Source organism: Eleutherodactylus coqui, chromosome 2 (assembly GCF_035609145.1).
Source record: "Eleutherodactylus coqui strain aEleCoq1 chromosome 2, aEleCoq1.hap1, whole genome shotgun sequence".
NCBI classification, from domain to species: Eukaryota; Metazoa; Chordata; class Amphibia; order Anura; family Eleutherodactylidae; genus Eleutherodactylus; species Eleutherodactylus coqui.
In genome coordinates, this window is record NC_089838.1 from 173941546 (window position 1) to 173962818 (window position 21273).

General features: G+C 41.6%; 1 protein-coding gene across 1 annotated transcript in view; it reads right to left on the reverse strand.

Annotated features, from left to right (window-relative positions):
• Window positions 1-21273, reverse strand: part of CDHR3 (cadherin related family member 3) — a 107043-nt gene that overhangs the window by 16305 nt on the left and 69465 nt on the right. Inside the window, exons 9-13 of the mRNA XM_066589313.1 lie at window positions 15560-15749; window positions 13453-13627; window positions 11989-12091; window positions 11801-11899; window positions 9828-10057 (exon numbers count right to left, since the gene is read on the reverse strand). Coding sequence (XP_066445410.1) covers window positions 9828-10057; window positions 11801-11899; window positions 11989-12091; window positions 13453-13627; window positions 15560-15749 — 797 coding nt within the window. The remainder of the gene's footprint in view (window positions 1-9827; window positions 10058-11800; window positions 11900-11988; window positions 12092-13452; window positions 13628-15559; window positions 15750-21273) is intronic.

The window sequence follows — 21273 nt, forward strand, 5'->3', positions numbered from 1 at the left end:
TGAATATGACACCTTTCTGAATTCTGGTCCCCTGTGCTGTCCCTTCCTCCTATACCAGTCATAATGGAAGAAACTAAGTGGGTTGTTCCAGAGCACACTCAAGTCTCAGCAGGGCCATTTAAGATACAATAGTAGAACACTGTGGAAAAGTTAAAGAACACACCTCCTTGCCATTTTACCACTGTTAAGTGACAAAAACAGGCCATGGCCAGCACACAGGAATAGACCCCTTGAGGTCTTTGTCTGTGTATATGTGTCACTGTGATTGTTTATGTATGTATAATATATATATATATATATATATATATATATATATATATAGTGAGACAGTGACTGACAAAGTGCTGGAGGGTGGATACGTGCCACCGAGCGGCCTGGGCTCGGTGGAGGAAGCCAGCATTTCTGTGTCAGTAACGCTATATTACTGACACGTTGTAGTTTGGTAAGTGGCTCCAAGCCGCATAGTCCGGGCCGGCTTTCCGGGAGTGGTCAAAGTGAAGGGTGGGATGGCCACTCCCACGTACCAGGCCTTATAAAGCCTGGGCCTGCAGGTTAGAGATGGACAGAAAGCGTATGGCTGAGAGCCAGAGAGAGAAAGCGTCTGGCTGAGAGCCAGAGAGAGTGTCTGGCTGAGAGCCAGAGAGAGGGCTCTGTGGAGCAAGGAGCCTGGCTAGCCCAGCGTGTGGGCTGAGAGAGCCAAAGGCGAGGTTGACAGGGTGACGCCCCTAACCTCAACACCCAGGAGGGTGTGGTGAGACCTCCACAGGTCTGAGGACTGGACTGGCTGTGTACAGCAAGCAAGAAGTATTCTGACGTTTTGAAGTGAGTAGTCGGGAACAAGCTTATGTATAGTGAGAGCTCAGACGAGCAGGTGTTTATTTACATTTTGGGTTTTGTTTCTGCTGCAATAAACCCAGGCAAAGCCTGGACTAAAGAACGTTGTTGCCCGGTGTCACTGTCTCTGGCCGCGTATGCCCACGCTGCTACTGCCCCTAAACGCTAGTCCCCCACAATATATATATATATATATATATATATATATATATATATACATATATATATATATATATATCCATATCTGTTCGAAAGCAATTGGCTTTACCTTAAACCATTGCTACTCGAGGTAATTATTTCTATAGGAGTCAATGTAAATTCAAATTTGTTCTAGACATTCCAAATAACACACCAAACCACATTTAATGGAGAATAAATATGGTCTTTAATACCAAATACAATAGCAATAATAAATTAATATAAAAGACTACTGTAAAGAATAAATGAACATTTAACATGTTATTGAACATGTTACTGTGTGTTATCTGTGGTGTTACATAGGACTGCAGGTCACATCTACTACATCATCTGTCCTTAGCGTTATCACTGTGTTCTCTGTGCTGTTACATAGGACTGCAGGTGACATCTGCTGTACTACAGTACATCATCTGTCCTCACTGTTATCACTGTGTTCTCTGTGGTGTTACATAGGACCAGCAGCTCTCCATAAAGTGGATATATAACTGTCACAAGGAAGAGACATCATGATTGGCTCTGGGGACGTTGTCTAGGAGTAGCGGTCTGCCCGAAACCTTGGTTTAGGCCGTCTACACCAGGTAAGTCCACATATAAATATTTTTATAATTTTTTGGCTTCCTGTATTTTCATATCACTTATGGAAGTTCTTTATTATACATCTGCCACCTGGTGATCTTATGTCATGCTTATAACTGTAGTAGTACTAGTGTTTCTGGTGTATATAATATAATATAGTGAAAGAGATTGGAGTTGGTCAAAATATTTCTGTGCAAATAGTAAGCTATTGCCATTATTTGCAGTTTTGCTGAACAGTGCAAACACCTATGAATAAGAAAACGTCAGTAAATGTACAAAATAGTTGGCTCTTTGCTTTTGCATATGAGCGGCATGTGATTTACAAACTTCAGCAGCTCGCTGAGGAGACATGTTCACTTGTTGCTTTCGCATATGAGCTGCACGTGATTTATGTACTTCAACTCCTCACTGAGGAAACATGTTCGCTCATTGTTTTTGTATTTCAGCTGCACGAGATTTACAAACTTCAGCTGCTCGCTGAGGTGAAATTGTGGCTTGCCGCTGTGTCATATAAGCTGCATTAGCTTCACGGCAGCGTTAAACCTTCTTTCAACGCTGGACAATGGTTCACGATTACATGAAGGCTAGATTGGTGTTGACAGCATTAGCACTTGAGATGATATATCACATTCAGGAGATGTAAAGATAGTGGTGAAGGACTATGCTTCAATGTTGTCGGTCAATATGCACTGCCAGCTATGTATGTGGACATTTGTGAGGTGTCATTTATTGGAGTCTCCACACAGGTGTCCAGCTGTCTCACAACCAGCTACAAGCTGCCAGACTGAGTACTGCTGTATCAATAGCAACTGAGGCCGTGGGGGTTTGTAGGAGAATCACAGGGATGAAGTACCTGTCATGACATCACCGTCATGTGATCAGGGGCGGAGCTCAGAGCCCTAGTGACTGATCCCATGATGGTGGCATCTTCACATGTAACTCACACTTTCACTCACTTACAGACAGGTGGTCGGTAGTATTCCTTAGCAACTGAGACCGCAGGGGTTTTGTAGGGGATATAGTTAAAGATGAGCGAACGTGTCCGTTACGGACACATCCGCACCCGGACACCGGCTTTGCCGAACACTGCAGTGTTCGCGCGTAAAGGTCCGGGTGCCGCCGGGGGGCGGGGAGATGCGCGGCGGCGCGGGCGGCAGTAGCGGGGAACAGGGGGGAGCCCTCTCTCTCTCCCTCTCCCCCCCACTCCCCGCCGCACCCCCCCGCGCTGCCACGGCGGCCCCCGAACTTTTTCGCCCGAACACTGAAGTGTTCGCAAAGTTCGGTGTTCGGGCGAAAAAGGGGCGGGGCCGAACGTGTTCGCTCATCTCTAGATATAGTCCATCCGTAATCTTCACAGGGATGAAGGACTTGTGATAACGTCACTATCATGTGATCAGGGTCATAGCTAAGAGCCCCGGTAACTGATCACATGACGTAACTCACACAGTCACTCACTCACTCACAGACAGGTGGTCGTTAGTATTTTGATGTTACTTTATTCAGGCTTTACTGTTTATAAGTACATTTATAAAACAAATTTAATTGCAATCATATCTACACTTTTTTATTCTACTGTTAGGGCTTAAACAAACTACTGTGATTTTGTCACATTTTGTGAGCATGAAAATCACGCCCACAAAACTGTTTTGATGGCTTTGTTTTGATTTGATTGATTCTTACGCAATATTATTATGGAACTGTCTTTCTGTTTTTTTTTTTTACTTTGCGCAATACCGCGAGGTAAAGAATAATAAAAATTTTGACTTGTTCATTCACAAATACGCTCTGTAGCAGCAAGCGAATTTACACATGCACTCGTCTGTTTAACTTATTGATTTCAATCAGTTACGATCGTGTGGGCAAACTAAGCACGGGGCCCACACGATCGCGACTAAAGGGGACTTGGTACGCACACGGGTCACACAGGTTTCAAGCAACTGACCCTGTGCTACAAGGGGGATGACAGTGCCCTACCTAAGCGGGGACATTGCCCCAATAAGGGCAGCCCAGCCGTCCTTGGATCTGGGCCGAGGCTGATCCTAGGAGCCACACACCAGAACAGGACACATTCACATGCCACATGACAGGGACTGAACAACAGGACACACAGAGCCAGAATACACAGTATACAACAGCCAAAATGTAACCACTAGTAACAGATAGGAAGCTGAATATAAATACCAGGCATTAGTTGACATTTTGTACAAAACATGAAAGCTAGCAGGCCACTTCACGGCTCCTGGTTATACTGCTAGTCCCTACACTAACCAGGAGTCCAGCAGAACCGGACAGAGTTCACACAGCACGCTGCAACAGGACAGAGATTGCAGGTCACACAGCAAGCGAACACAAAACTGACAGAAAATAAACGGACATGAACCAGCAAGACACACATCACACAGAAAACAGACAAGGATTCATGACTGCTCACCTTGAACACCAGGCAGAGACTGACCAGGAGCTGGGTTTATATGTAAGCACAGACCCAGGAGATTGGCTAGCAGGAAGAACCACCCCCAGCCAGCTCAATCATTAACCCTGAGAGTGCTGTGCTGCTAGAAGCACAGTAGTACAACATTTCTCAGCAGCACACGCAACACCGTTCAGTTCCATGAGCGTCTTTCTTGCGTGCAATTCCTGGATCGAAAAATGTGATTGTTCTCAGTAAGAGAAACAACGTAGTCTTGTAGATATGATACCTTTTAATGGCTAACAAAAATACATGATGTAATAATAGCGAGCTTTCGTACCAACGCAGGGTACTTCTTCCGGCTAATGGATTGGATCTGAAGAGGCATGCATATTTATACACACTTATAACATACATACTTATAGCAAGGCACAGATATGGATGTGATTGGTTCGCACTTAAAAGGAATTCTGCAACAGCAGACAAACTTTTTTTGTCTAGGCATTGATAGCGGAGTGAAAGTTTTATGGTCCCTAAATTACTGTTGGAGGGGGGGAGGTCATCAGGCTTGACTTTCTACAAGAGATACACAAACATTTTTAGCTAAGCGCTGATAAGGGAGTGAAAGTTTATGGTCCCTGAATTACTGTTGATGGGGGTCTTATCTGTGCAATCAAGTCTCACACTTCCCATTCACGCATAAATCCTGGGGAATAATTTAACCCAGTATTCAGCGTGTCAAAGGTTGTTATCAATTTATATTCCCAAATTCTTCTGTGGTTTTGTGACTTGAAACCACCCTTCAATATCAAAACTCTCATATCTCCTATGTCATGTCCATGGTTAGAGAAGTGTTCGGCCACAGGTAATTCTCTTTTTCTGTGTTCAATTGTATGGCGATGAGATCTCATCCTGGCTTTCAGTTTCTGTCCTGTTTCCCCAACATAAAAACCCCCAACAGTACATTTACTGCACATGATCAGGTACACAACATTGGACGATTAACACGTAAATGTCCCTGGGATCTTATAGTCCTGCTGTGTGTTGGGGATCCGTATCCTGTCCGTAGTCAGTATATGTGAACAGGTCTTATAGCTCCTTACATTACAGGGATAAGTTCCTTTTTGTGTGTCAGAGGGTAGTGCACTCCTGATTATAAAGTTCCTCAAGTTAGGAGGTTGCCTGTAACACAGAAGCGGAGGGTCCGGGAATATGGTTTTCAGACGGTCATCGTTGTGCAGGGTATGGTGGAGTTTTCTTGCGGTTTTCCTTAGTACCTCTAGTTGCGGATTGTAGGTCACTACTAGAGGCACACGATTGTTTCTTTCCTTCTCCTTCTATTGGAGTAGTTGATTTCTGGGTATCCTGGTGGCTCTGGTGATTTGGTCATCAATTGAGGTGGGATGGTAGCCCTGATTTATAAATGTTCTTTTAAGATGGTACAAATGTTCCTCTCTGTCCGTTGGGTTGGAGCGGATCCGGTTGTATCTGATGGCCTGGCTGTAGACAATGGACTTTTTTTCAGGACAGAAACTGAAAGCCAGGATGAGATTTCATCGCCATACAATTGAACACAGAAAAAGAGAATTACCTGTGGCCGAACACTTCTCTAACCATGGACATGACATAGGAGATATGAGAGTTTTGATATTGAAGGGTGGTTTCAAGTCACAAAACCACAGAAGAATTTGGGAATATAAATTGATAACAACCTTTGACACGCTGAATACTGGGTTAAATTATTCCCCAGGATTTATGCGTGAATGGGAAGTGTGAGACTTGATTGCACAGATAAGACCCCCATCAACAGTAATTCAGGGACCATAAACTTTCACTCCCTTATCAGCGCTTAGCTAAAAATGTTTGTGTATCTCTTGTAGAAAGTCAAGCCTGATGACCACCCCCCCTCCAACAGTAATTTAGGGACCATAAAACTTTCACTCCGCTATCAATGCCTAGACAAAAAAAGTTTGTCTGCTGTTGCAGAATTCCTTTTAAGTGCAAACCAATCACATCCATATCTGTGCCTTGCCATAAGTATGTATGTTATAAGTGTGTATAAATATGCATGCCTCTTCAGATCCAATCCATTAGCCGGTAGAGGTACCCTGCGTTGGTACGAAAGCTCGCTATTATTACATCATGTATTTTTGTTAGCCATTAAAAGGTATCATATCTACAAGACTACGTCGTTTCTCTTACTGAGAACAATCACATTTTGCTCTACTGGCTAACACGGTACCAGATCTTTGTTTTCATTATACCTAATGGAGGATACCAGAATGTACCGTACAAAAATGGAACTGAAACATCTTCTGAAGAAGTTGGCACAACTGGACAGCGACATTTTCTTTCTAACCAGATGCAAGAAGGAACATCTAATTCCCAAAGGACTTTGCCTAAAGAACCCAACTCTGCACACTTACAACACTCGTTATGCACAACGTCTTTGCTACAGGACTTCTGAGAGACTGCGGAATCACCTTATCCATGTCTTCTACAGCAACAAGAATAAGGCCCTTATGGACATACAAACTTTAAGAAATACACTTACAGAGGACATGAACCTGGAAATGCAACACTTTTATACAACACTACGATGCTGCCTTATTCAGAACAAGGAAAAGAAACTCCAGAGACTTCGACTCAGAGCAGGCCTGTACCCAAACACGGATCAGGAGCACCCCGAGTCTGGCAGGAGGGAACAGAACCCCCAACGGGACACGGACAAAGGTAAAGCCAGCTGTGTTATCAATCTGTCATCTCACAACCCCAGTAATGTGGAGCTCAGTGTCCTCTCCAGGGGACTTTCATTCTGTCCCACTAAAACACTTGACAAAACAGAACTTTGTAGTGACATGGAGGAATATTTCAGAAGACTTAGACTGAAAGAATTCTTTCATGATAAAGAGGACACAGTCCTTTCAAGCACACAAACACAGGATAAACTTGGGGCCAAAAAGAAGTCTGACTGGACACCCCCTCCTGGCCGGAATCGCACTTTGGACAAATACATAGACACCTTTAGGCATGCGGTGCAATCCACTATACTGGACAAGCATGGAAGTGAAACATTTAATATCAATATGCAGGAAAGAAGGGCCATCCATGCTCTTAAGAGCAACAAGGAAATCACCATTAAGCCTGCAGATAAGGGTGGTGCTATAGTCCTCATGAACACATCGGACTACAAAAAGGAAGCAAACAGACAGCTGACGGACACCAGATACTACACCAAACTGAATCAAGACCCGACTCAGAAATATGTGAGGGAATTGAGAAGGGTCATTAGAAGCCTGTCTGTGGGCTCCACAAAACTTCTGGACTTGATACCGGAGGACCCCAAGGTGGGAACATTCTACATGCTTCCAAAACTACACAAAGCTGGCAACCCAGGAAGGCCGATTATCTCAGGTGTGGGAACCCTCACTGAAGGAATCTCGGGATGGGTGGAAGGCATCCTCAAACCACTGGTGAGAAACACAACCAGCTACCTGCAAGACACCACGGACCTACTGAACAAACTGTCAACCGTAGGTCCCCTCCCCAATGGCACCATCCTGGCCACTATGGATGTGGAATCCTTATATTCCAACATCCCACACGAGGATGGACTGACTGCCTGCCAGGCGCACCTTGAGGCCAATGGGGTCGCCTCTGATGCAGTGCTGCAACTCACAAGATTCATTCTCACACACAATTATTTCTCCTTTGGCAAAGAGAAATTCCTGCAACTCACAGGGACTGCCATGGGCAGTAAAATGGCACCGCAATATGCCAACCTTTTTATGGCAAAACTGGAGAGTGACTTTCTGGCCTCTTGCCCCAGCAAACCATTGGCCTACTTCCGCTACATTGATGACATCATAATCATCTGGACCAACACCGAACAAGAATTAATAAAATTCCATGAAAGATTCAATGCATTCCACCCCACCATAAAACTGACATTAAGCTACTCGCATACAGAAATCAACTTTTTGGACACCACCATAAAAATTTCAAACAACTCAATACAGACATCCCTATACCGAAAACCGATTGATCGGCCCACATACCTCAGATGGGACAGTTTCCATCCTAAACACATCAAAAAGTCCATTGTCTACAGCCAGGCCATCAGATACAACCGGATCTGCTCCAACCCAACGGACAGAGAGGAACATTTGTACCATCTTAAAAGAACATTTATAAATCAGGGCTACCATCCCACCTCAATTGATGACCAAATCACCAGAGCCACCAGGATACCCAGAAATCAACTACTCCAATAGAAGGAGAAGGAAAGAAACAATCGTGTGCCTCTAGTAGTGACCTACAATCCGCAACTAGAGGTACTAACGAAAACCGCAAGAAAACTCCACCATACCCTGCACAACGATGACCGTCTGAAAACCATATTCCTGGACCCTCCGCTTCTGTGTTACAGGCAACCTCCTAACTTGAGGAACTTTATAATCAGGAGTGCACTACCCTCTGACACACAAAAAGGAACTTATCCCTGTAATGTAAGGAGCTGTAAGACCTGCTCACATATACTGACTACGGACAGGATACGGATCCCCAACACACAGCAGGACTATAAGATCCCAGGGACATTTACGTGTTCCTCGTCCAATGTTGTGTACCTGATCATGTGCAGTAAATGTACTGTTGGGGGTTTTTATGTTGGGGAAACAGGACAGAAACTGAAAGCCAGGATGAGATCTCATCGCCATACAATTGAACACAGAAAAAGAGAATTACCTGTGGCCGAACACTTCTCTAACCATGGACATGACATAGGAGATATGAGAGTTTTGATATTGAAGGGTGGTTTCAAGTCACAAAACCACAGAAGAATTTGGGAATATAAATTGATAACAACCTTTGACACGCTGAATACTGGGTTAAATTATTCCCCAGGATTTATGCGTGAATGGGAAGTGTGAGACTTGATTGCACAGATAAGACCCCCATCAACAGTAATTCAGGGACCATAAACTTTCACTCCCTTATCAGCGCTTAGCTAAAAATGTTTGTGTATCTCTTGTAGAAAGTCAAGCCTGATGACCTCCCCCCCTCCAACAGTAATTTAGGGACCATAAAACTTTCACTCCGCTATCAATGCCTAGACAAAAAAAGTTTGTCTGCTGTTGCAGAATTCCTTTTAAGTGCGAACCAATCACATCCATATCTGTGCCTTGCCATAAGTATGTATGTTATAAGTGTGTATAAATATGCATGCCTCTTCAGATCCAATCCATTAGCCGGAAGAAGTACCCTGCGTTGGTACGAAAGCTCGCTATTATTACATCATGTATTTTTGTTAGCCATTAAAAGGTATCATATCTACAAGACTACGTCGTTTCTCTTACTGAGAACAATCACATTTTGCTCTACTGGCTAACACGGTACCAGATCTTTGTTTTCATTATTCCTGGATAGGACTTGCCCTATCTTTCATGTTACGCAGAAAGCTGCCTTAGAAGTCTATGGCAGGTTAAAAAGAGGAGGAGGAAGGGTGTGACCCTGCATACAACCCTTGTTCATGTGCAAATACGCTCCGTTGTGGTGAACGTATTTGCACATACATTCGTCTGTCGAAGCCCTAAGATGTGTATATATTAGATACAAACATACATACATGTGTTAACATGAAAGCAGCCTACATCTCTCATTTACCATAAATTAAATGACAAATGAAAGGAAGAATAAATGTGTTGGTTGTCATAGGAATCTCCTCCACTTTTCCTGTGCACTGATTTTGCACAGTCTTCCCCAGTGTTTTTATTGGTTATAAATGTACTTAAAATCTAATGATGCTTACCAAGGCCGTAGAAACTTTTGATGCAGAATCCGTAGCTCTCACAGTGAATGTGTATTTTGGAGTAGTTTCATAATCTGCATAATAGGAAAGTTTCAGTGCCCCAGTATTTGGATCTAACCAAAAAATTCTATTGGCACCTAAAGTGCCGTCATTACTGTCAATTGTGTAAGTGATCCCTATAAAGGGGTAGTCTTTATCTGTAGCATATACGGAACCAATTACCGTCCCAGCTGCAACGACAATAACATATACATTATTTTATATACAACACTGAGATTATACATGACAATAGAAAATCTAAATATATCATTTGAGTCTCAAATTAGCCTTTTATTTCTACCTCAGACCCTATTTGTGGATACATAGAGCACATTTATAAAAACAAATCACAATGATGAGTCCAATGGCAGTAGGCCATGCTAACATCCACAGAGAAGTAATGTTTGTGACTGCTATTGGAAGAACAATCAAGGACCCTAGGGATAGCCAGAGCATTAGCTTTGACAAGAAGAGTTTGCCTATTGGCAACACAGCAGAAATTAAAGTGTTCCTAACACTTAAAATCAGAACTTATTGGTTACCAAAGAGGTATCATCAGGGAGTTAGGGTTTAGGTTCTTGGTGAAACATGCTGGGAGGAACTTTTATGATTTTGAACATGCAGTAACCGCCACAGCTTATCTTTATATATTAGTTTCTAGTCTGCAACTGAAACCATAAATCCCTCTCGGCTACACTACTGTAGCAGTAATACGGATAAATCTATATACATAGAATCTACATAGTAGAGCCTGATAGGCACCACATGTGAGCCTTTGGAGTGGCCTGTGTTTTTAATGACAGCCATAAGTATGTTTCATACCATAACCCAATAAAGTTCTGATTTTAATTGCTATTAGAAGGATACTAAACATTAAGTGATATCACATGGTGACAAGGGACAGGAGAAAATTTCATAACGCTCATAATGTTTTCTGTTTTCTATTCTTAGCAGGTTCCTTAAAGGCGTTCTGTCATTAAAAAAAAATTCTATACCTAATTATTCTTCTCCAGGCAGTCTCCTTACCAGATCTTTACCTAACCGATCTTCTCCTGGCTCCTCTAGTCCCCCGTTCCCGTCACCTCCAGCCAGCTGGATCCTCCTCTTCCTGTGACGAAGCGTACATTGCCGGCATTCTGCTTCCTGCAGGGCAATGTACACTACATTACTAGTGACATAGCGTTCACTACCTAGCAGGGAACGCCGAATGCTCGGCAGCCTGCTTTACTGCGACTATATGAAACACTAGCAGCAAGAGATCGCGCATGCGTGCTAAAGCAGGCTGCCTATTTTTCGTCATTCCCTGCTGGGCAGTGAATGCTACATAACTCACAGCATTCACTGCTCTGCAGGAAGTGAACTGCAGCTAATGAACGCTCCAAAACAGGAAGAAAATGATCCGAACGGCTTGAGGTGAGGTGACTAGAGGAGCCAGGCGAAGATCGGTAAGGAGAAGATGCAGTAAGAAAAATGCCTGGGGAGCAATAGGTAAGTATTGATTTTTTTTTTCTAATGACAAAACCCTTTTAACTTAAAAAAATGTGTTCTTGGTCGGACAACCCATTTAAAATGAAGGTCACCTTTACTAAACCTACAGTTTTATAATCGGAAACATAAATGGCAGTTCCCTTCTACATTCTGATTACTGCAATCCTTTTTTATACAAGCTGATCGTTTGCAAATCAATCAGCAGAATGCAAATTCATCTGTGTCAGAGAAGGCAGAAAATTACTCACAGCTTCCATGCTCTATTATCACATCGCTGTATGTATTAGGGAATACTTCCCCTTTAAGAAATATAATGCCCTGCCTATAATCTTTAATTTATGCATCAGTCTGCTAAGCATTCCTGACATGTATTTTTATGCAGTTAATTCACGTTATTATATTTGATGTAGTCCAATACATTTCTGCAGCGGTATTAAGTTACTCACGTGTGGCGAGCTCAGACACATTGAACACATATGAAGAACTGTTGAATACTGGAGGATATTCATCTACTGGAGTAGTTTTAATATACACATAAATATTCTCTGAAAATTAAAAAACAAAACAAACAGAGCATTGATTGTTTTGCAGTTCATAGACAAAATATACAAGACCAGAAAAAATCCTTACTTACTTTTGTAATTTGGAAAGGCTATGTCCTCCACTCCAACTTTTAAACTATATTCATTGTCTACAGCTAAATTGTTGGGGTCTTCAAAGTCCAAATTACCTATCAACTGAAGGAAAAAATTATAGTTCTTAATAGGATGAACTAAACACAGGAAAAATCTACAGCATAAGATAACTGTCCATGCTCCAAATACACATACAACCTTACAATAATTCACTAGTGCTATACCAGATCTTATTGTTCAATATAAAAAATCCAAAAAAAGTTGTCTACACTTAAAGAAAATATAGCCAAAAATTTCTTAAAATTCTTCCATTTCTAAGTTCTATCTTTTTCTGCAAAAACAGTTTGATAGCCAATATAATTACAGAGAGGCTCAAGGAGCATCCATCACTGTATAGGTATGCTAGCTAATATACGAGGCTTTGCCTGAGTTAATTTGGTACAGGTGTTTATCTGTTGTTCACACAGAAGATTTTATGAAGACATGGTTACTTCAGAGGAATACAATATGTATACACATAGAGGAACGTTCGATTCTCCTCAGACTGCATGTACCAATGTCCCTCTGCAGAATGTACCACCCCTCTCATTCTCCTTACTTTTTACCCTTAAAGATAATGCCCCTTTTTATTCAAATTTAACCCCAGACTGGAGGTTGCAGCCCCTTCTTAGCCTTAAAAGCATGCTCCATCCCTGCAGTCCATGGCCACCTCCTTATATACTTTACAGCCTTTCCATATATGCACATATAGGTCAGTTAGATTGTTCTCAGTATATACACATAGCGGTGAGGTAAATTCGGCTCAGTATATACACATAGAGGGGAGGTAGATTTTCCTCAGTATATGCAATTAGAGGTGAGGTAGATTCTCCTCAGTATATGCAATTAGAGGTGAGGTAGATTCTCCTCAGTATATACACACAGAGGTCAGTTAGATACTCCTCAGTATATACAATTTGAGGTGAGGTAGATTCTTCTTAGTATATACATCATTTTCCTAGGCTTTATGGTTTCTGAGAAAAGAACTGTCATATATCGCAGATTTTCACAGTTTTTCACAATTAGAATTGAATATTGAAGTTGCAACCCTTTTACTTTTCCTATTAGGATGTAAAGAATAGTCAATGCAAATTTCATGTTTGTGCGGTTCAGAGGTGTATTATTAGTTTCATTACATAGGGGTTCACATACTTTTGCACTTAGCATTGAATAATCAAGTTGTGACCCCTTTACTTTTCCTATGTAGGACCTAAAGCATGCCCGTGTCAAATTTCACACTTGTACGACATCGGGAAGTTAGAGAATTTGTAGCGAGTCAGTCAGTCAGTCAGTGAGGGCTTTTGCCTTTATATATAGATTTGCAACTCAGGAATCTAGGAAAGCTGTGGGACCTGTGATGATGTGAAATTATCTGTCACATGATTTTTTTAGTATCCGATAAACAAATTCAGAAAAATACAAACCACTATTTTTCCAGATCCTGCAGGACTGAGTTGGAATCGTTCATTGCTCCCAAGCCCAGAAAGTCCAGTAAAGTTGAATGCTTTGTTTATGGGCTCAACATCAATATCCTTGCAGTTTGCAATACTGAGATCCATAATGAGAGTGTCCTTTACGGCAGTTTCAGGTACAGTAGTGCTGTTAAAACAATAAATTGATAATTGAAATGCTCAACTTTGATTACAGGTGGATCGTCATGGACTATACATTGCAGTAGGCTGTGATATGTTTAAGGCCTCATTCACATGAGCGCTGTGACTTTACACATGAACGAGAAAAAATGCATGAACATTTTCTCGCCCATTCACACAGCCGAGTGCGACATATATACGCTGCAGCCTGCAATTCCTTTGGCTGGGAGAAATGCTCAGCATGGCTTTTATTATTTAAATAGAGGCAGCTGATATGGTTTAGCAGCGCAGTACTATGCAGATTTATTGGTGATTTTGTATGTATGTCCTCCATATTGTATTTTGGAAGCTAAAGTGACATTTGCTGTAAAAGTTTCTGTTTGTAAAAGTTATTTGTTGCTTAGTAGTCAGTTTATTGACAATGCATTTAAAATAGGGTCTATCTAGAACAATAGGTCTTAAGCCCCTTTTATCTGTGAGGACTATTGGGTACTGAAGTGCCTGACAGCTGTTCCATCGATGATCACTCCTGTGCCTTTACATAGGAGCAATCATCACTCAGTGAATAGAGGTGATGTGGGGCCAGAGATTGCTTTGACCTGCCAAGCTCCATTCACAGTAAACAAGCAGTCATTCATAAATGAACTACTGGCTATTTAAACAGAAGATTCAGTGGCAGACCAATGATGATTTTATGGTCTACATGAAAGATCCGATCAGCCATTTATTGCTGATCAATCTTTCACGGCATGCGTTTATACTGCACAATAATCAAACTAACTAGCGATTTACATAACAATTGTCCCATACAAAAGGGGCTTTAATTATTGCTTAGCTGTCTTGTGACTTCTCCAGGTATCTGGCCCATATTTGATAAGACAACATAGTCAGGCAAATATTAAGATGAGTCAGCATGAATGAACAATCGAATGTCTATGTGCACATAGCAATGTAGATAATTTTTGTATATAGTATGTAAGATGGGCTTGAGAGTACATTGGGCAGGAGCTCGCCTATGAACCTGACAAGGTGCCTGGAACCTTTATCCTGATTTAGGGCTTATGTCCACGGGCAGGTTTGAATTCTGGGATCCGCATGATGTACCCACGCAGATGATACGGAATTCAAGCTGCCCATAAGCAATTCATGGGCACCTGCAGCTTAACTAAAGCACGCAGATTTGTTTTCCGGACCATGCGGTCCGGAAAACAAACTGCAGCATGCTACGTTTTGATGCGGGACCCACGGGGGCGGCTTTCATTGAAGTCAGTGGAAGCCGTCCGATCTGCGGCACACCAGGAACTGTCACTCTGGGTGTGCTGTGGGTCCAACGGGAAAGCAGGAGATTTTAAAAAAAAATCTCCACTGCACATGTGCAGGGCGCATGCCGGCCGGCGAGCCTGCCCACATGCACAGAGGGGACGCCAGACGACCCGTACGTGTCCGCAATGTCCTCATGCTGCAAATCAGGGTGGGCTCCTGCCTGTTGACACGAGGCCTAAGATGTGACTTGTGCGTCAACAGAAATCAAGGGCTTCTCCTTGATGTGCTGAGTAGGATATAGTATGGCTTCTGAGTAGGATATAGTATGGCTTCTACAATAAACGACTGTGATTGTCTGACTATAAGCAAAGTCCTAGATTATATGGGTACAAATGGAAATATGAAACTTGTGCTACAACTAACAAGTGAATGCCATCTGCACCATGCCAGCACAGCCTATGCTTAGAGGCTATGGATGCATGAATAAGATTATGTTTCTTACCATTCTAGATTATTTGTTCTGTTTATCATTCTGTGAATAAAGACTTTGATTGTATTTCTTTCCATTTTTACTTAGTGCGCATTTATATGCATCATAAGTAAACTGCATCAAATATATCAGAAAAGACAAATGACAGCAAGGAAATGATAAGTGCCAATAAAGATTGGTTATTACCTGAATGCATATCGGTCACAGGTTGGGGGGTTATCATTTATATCCTGAATATTTATGATGATAGTCGTGTAGTTTTCGTGCCCTCCACTTGGAAGGTCAGTCACTTTGATTTCTAGAGTTACAGCACGGGTAAACCAGAGGGTAGCATCATCAACGTCTATTCTCTTGGCGACCTGAATTCCTCCTGTCACTGAAATGTGAAGCAAGAAAAATGGAAATGAAAAGACCTGTATACAATGGTAAGTTGACATCATTCATCCTGTATAGTTTCTATTTTGATCTTTTGAAAATGAATCCTTAAAAACACAATCCTCAACATGAATCTATAAAAAGACTAAAATATGACAATAAGACCACTGTGACACAGTTTCTCCCCCTAATGCGGTTATTTTACAGCAGGTTATGGGAATGCTGTGTTATTATGTAGCACTAACCTAAATGTGTACATACAAGTAGCTAAGGGTCCTTTCAGACGGGAAGAGCTGTTGGGGCAAAAGATGCCCGACAGTGCGTCCCAGTGATGCTCGCTCTTGTGCTGTTACACAGGAGCGAGTATTGTTGGTATCACTCACAGCGCTGATGGAATGGAGGTGGGATGGCTAGAGAAAGTTCACCCCCAACAAACTCCATTCACAGTAAGTAGACAGACAGTTCAGAACTAAACGACTGCTTTTTATACTCAATGGCTCGTCGTTCCGTTTTCTGCATGCACAAACTGAATGACTCAACAACTCTCGTTCAGTGCATGCGTTTACACGGGACAATTATCTTTCAAATTCCCATGTGAACATGGGAATATTAACGATTCTGAAGATAATCGTAAAAGGGCCATAAGAGATTAATTCAAACAAGTTGTAAACTGTTCTTCAGCTTATACAATCTACTACAGTGGTCCCCAACCCATGGCTCATGAGCCCATGCTATGTGGCTCTCTATGTGAGTGCTGGGTTATAACCATATTCACTGTCAGTTTAGATTATTATAGACATGTCCTATCCACTGAATAATACCAATTTGGATGGCATAATACTTTTTTTTGATTATCTGTTCAGTTGCATCCGCTTATCGGTTACTCCATGGATCAATGTTCTCCACGCATTTTTGTCTTTTGCGGCTTCTTTCAGTTCCACGATTGACATGTTCGTGGTGCCTTGATTGTATCTAGCCATGTTGTTCTTTGTCGTTCTGATCTTCTCTTTCCACTAATTTTGCCAAGCATCAGTACTGTTTCCAGTGAGTTAGCGCGCATCACGTGTCCAAAAAAAGAGAGTCGCTGTTTGATGATCTTGCCCTCCAGTGATATTTTCAGTTTGACATGATCTAACACTACCTTGTTCATTGTCATGGCAGTCCAAGGTATCCGTAGCATTCTCCTCCAGCACTATAGTTCAAATGCATCAATTTTCCTTCTGTCTGTTTTTCTGAGCATCCAACTTTCGCAACCATATGTCATTATGGGAAAGACAATTATTGCATTGGCCCGTCTGGTTTTTGTTGCAATGCTAATATCCTTGCTTTTCCAGATCTTTTTCATTCCTTGCATTGCTTTCCTACCAAGTGTAATCCGTCTCTTGATCTCGGTCCAGATTGCCCATTGCAATTGATTTTGGATCCAAGGAAGATGAAATCTTCACGACGTCTTTGCTGTTAATTTTTACGTTCACTGTATAGTTGCCTACCGTGGTCATGACTTTCGCTTTCTTGCTGTTGAGATACCCTCCCGTGTGTTCACTTTCCTTTTGCACTCGTTGAATAAGGTATTCCTGGTCCCTTTCACTTTCCACAAGCATGGTGGTGTCATCAGCATGTCGGCATAAGACTAAAATTAACCAATTTTTTTCCACAAATACATATGCAGCACTTTAACTTGAGTTTTGACGCATTACTATGATAACTTTCTATGTCACAATTTGTTTACCCTTTTAATTGCTTTACAAAGGGTTTTGTTGTGTTAAGATATGGGAACAATAGTTTTTTAATAAGGTAAAGATAAGGTAACTTATGGTTCATTTACACAGGGTGAGCTGTCAGGCAAACAATGCTCCCCAGCTCATTCCAGTGAAGCTCCCTCGTGTGCTGTTACACTGGAATGAGCATCGCTGGCATTGCTCACATCACTGCCTGCATGGAGGCTAAGCGTGCCGGGTAGCATTCTCCTCCTGTTCGCCTCCATTCACTGTAAGCAGACAGTTGTACAGAAGTGAATGATTCTCGTTCAGTCCCTGCATGCATTTATATGGGATAATTATAGTTCAAAATCCTATGTAAGCGCGGGAATTTGAACGATTCTGAACAATAATCGTCCTGTGCAATGCCATTACTCCAAACTAGCAATCAGCATCACCTCACAAAAACTGAAATAAAGTAAATAAACAAGAGCCAAGAGGATTATATCAGTGAAGGGAGGAATGATATAATAACATCGCTGAAACTGATAGGCTCTACAGAGGGACTGGCACCATATCTGGAAATGCTACCAAATCCCAGAGAGTGACAGATCCTGAGCCGGTATAAACTGACCCACAACCTAGCCATTGAATTAGAATTAGGGCATCACAAACAGAACTAGAAGCTCAGGGAGAGTAGATTCTGCCAACAGTGCAGCCAGAAGGCCATGGAAGATGAGGCTCACTTCCTGCTGCAATTCCCCAAAGACTCAACAGTGAGGGACACTCACTTCAGGAGACTCCTTGATCTCTTCCCAGACTTCAGTTCCATGGAGGAGGAAGAGAAACTCTACATCCTGCTGGGGAAAGAGGAAAACACAGTGGCCACAGCAGCACAATATGCTAGTGCCTGCTATAGACCGAGAAGAGCATGATATGTCATGGACTCCTACACCCACTATCCATCCCTATCCCTGAAAACCTCAATCTCAATCCTTCATCCCTATCCCTCAATCACAGTTCTTCACTTGCTTTGGCAATGCTAATGTGTATTTGGTCCTGCCAATAAAGCTTCTTTGAATTTGAACTTGTTGCAGAAAGTTATCACAAACAAGTTAAACTTTGCTACATTGGAAATATGTCTCTCCTTCATTTTTTAATTTAATGTGGATTTTAATGGATGTGACTCGCAAGGTACAAAAGGTTGGGGAACTCTGTTCCACTACTTTCAAACTATGCAATAAATATAAATCATAAAAGGCATCTCACAAAGACTTCTCTGTATGGTTCAATCACTTTTATTTGCAAAACAGAAAAGACGTGAACGTTGTAATGATACCACAAGCCAAGAAAAGTATCTCTTTTGTATATTAATAAAGCATAGTGTGATTATTTTCAATAAGAGAAATCAACTAATCTTGTAGATATGATACCTTTTAATGGTTAACAAAAATACATGATGTTACAGCAAGCTTTTGGGTCTTCTATGGCCTCTTAATCAGGCTAAATAAAACTGATTTGGATGGGATATATATATATATACATATATATATATATATATATATATACACACACACACACACACACATTAATAAAGCATGTGATAGAACTAAAAGTGTAATTGTTTCCAGCAACAGAAACCACCTAATCTTGTAGATATGATACCTTTTAATGGCTAACAAAAATACACGATGTTATAGCGAGCTTTGGAACCAACGCAGGGTTCAGCTTCAGGCTTAAAAGAAATAGATCAGAAGAGGTATGCATATTTATACATTGTCACACAATTAAACAAAGAAAGGCAGAATTCCCTGTGGGGGAGCACTTTACTAGTCACAGACTTGACATAGAAGATATGAAAGTTATGATACTGAAAGGCAATATTAAGTCACAAAGCCATAGAGGAATTTGGGAATATAAATTTATAACAACTTTTGACACTTTCAATAGAGGGCTAAATTCTTCATGAGGATTCATGCGTGAATGGGAAATATGAGAAATCTAAAGCACAGATAAGGTTGCTGGCCCGGTGACCCCCCAACACTAATTCAGGGACCATAAAATCTTCACTCCCTTATCAGTGACTATTTAAAGATGTTTGTATTTCTGTTGTAGTATTCTTTTAAGTGCAAATTATTCACATCCACGTCTGTGCCTTGTCAGAGGTATGTGCGTATAAATATGCATGCCTCTTCGGATCTATTTCATTTAAGCCTGAAGCAGAACCCTGCGTTGGTTCGAAAGCTCGCATTAACATCATGTATTTTTGTTAGCCATTAAAAGGTCATATCTACAAGATTACCTGGTTTCTCTTGCTGGAAACAATCACATTTTGCTCTACTGCCTAACACGGTACCAAACGTTTTGCATTAGAACTAAAAGTGTTTTTATGAATTAGAAAGAACAGGTATACAGAGATGGGAGGCAAGAAGGACAAACTAAAAAGTAAGGCACTTTTTACATGGGGCAATAAATCGTTTAGATTCCCGCTAGATATGAGAATGTGAACGAATTATTACCCCGTTCAGTGAAAGTGCATGCATGCTGTGACTGAGCAACGAATTCATTTACTTCTCATCTTTTGTTACGTTCTCTCTGCTTACTTTGAATGGAGGCGGGCAGGCTGGAACAATCCCCCACCTGCTTCACCTCTATTCACTCAGCGATGCTCATTCCTGTGTAAAAGCACAGGAACGGTTATCACTGGGACGACCTGTTCGGCATCTATGCCCAACAAGTCTTCCTGTGTAAAAGGACTCTGATTAAGAGAAAGCGAACAGTGAAGAGAATAACTGAGCAATCTAAGCTAGAAAAAAAGGCCTTAATATAACTCAGAGAGCCACTAAGAGAGAGAGAGTCTGACTCTAAGCAAGATCCAGGGAGTCCAGAGCCGAAGGAAAAAATCTGTCTGCTCTAGGTCCTTGAACATTAATTCATCCATTCTATAAAGGTCAGAAAAGATATTTAAACATCCCTGGAGAGAAGGGGCTTGGATGGATTTCCATCTGATCTGGGCTTGATCAGATGTGTATAGCCTAATCTGTGTTCAATCCTGCCCATACAAAATTGATAAATAGATTTCAGTTGTTGGAAAAATGACCTAGGAATGTAGACAGGAAGAGCTTGAAATAAGTAGAGCATCCGTGGCTGAACATTCATTTTCAGGAAATGAATCCTCCCAAACCATGAAAGTGATAACTTGTTTCTCTTTCTTTCTAATCGTCTCTAAAAGGGGGAGAAGTTCACGTTAAAGATATTTCCATAGTCAGGAGGTATTGTTGTGTCCAAGTATGATAAAGCACGGGGGTCTATTTAAATGGGATATACTTTCTATCTAGAATTCCCGATGGTACAGTTATGATTAAAACTTCATGCTTGAAAAAGGCCAAAGCAGTGGCCGATACGTCGCTGGTCTTCTTTTAATGGAGGAATAAAGGTTTGAAAACTATTTTGAAAACTCATCTGATGCTGCCTGGTCTACACTTTGTAATTCTGATGACTATGAGGTTGTGATCCGGACCTAACAACAGAAACTGGATTGGACTGATTCCATGTGAGTGCTGCAGTTGATTTACATTGTTTATGATTAAAACTTCAGACTTGTGTTTGTTGACTTAATAGTTGCTGAGATCACCGAACACATGGAATTCAGATAATATATAACGGAAACTAATCTCATGGTTAGAGGTATAGATTAATAGGTCATCTGCATAGATGGCCAGTCTGTGAACATAGTTATCCACCACTACCTCCTGAATGGAGCTATTTGCCCATAGGGTCCTCACTAAGCGCTCCATGGCAAGTGAGAAACCCTGTCTTTTACCATTA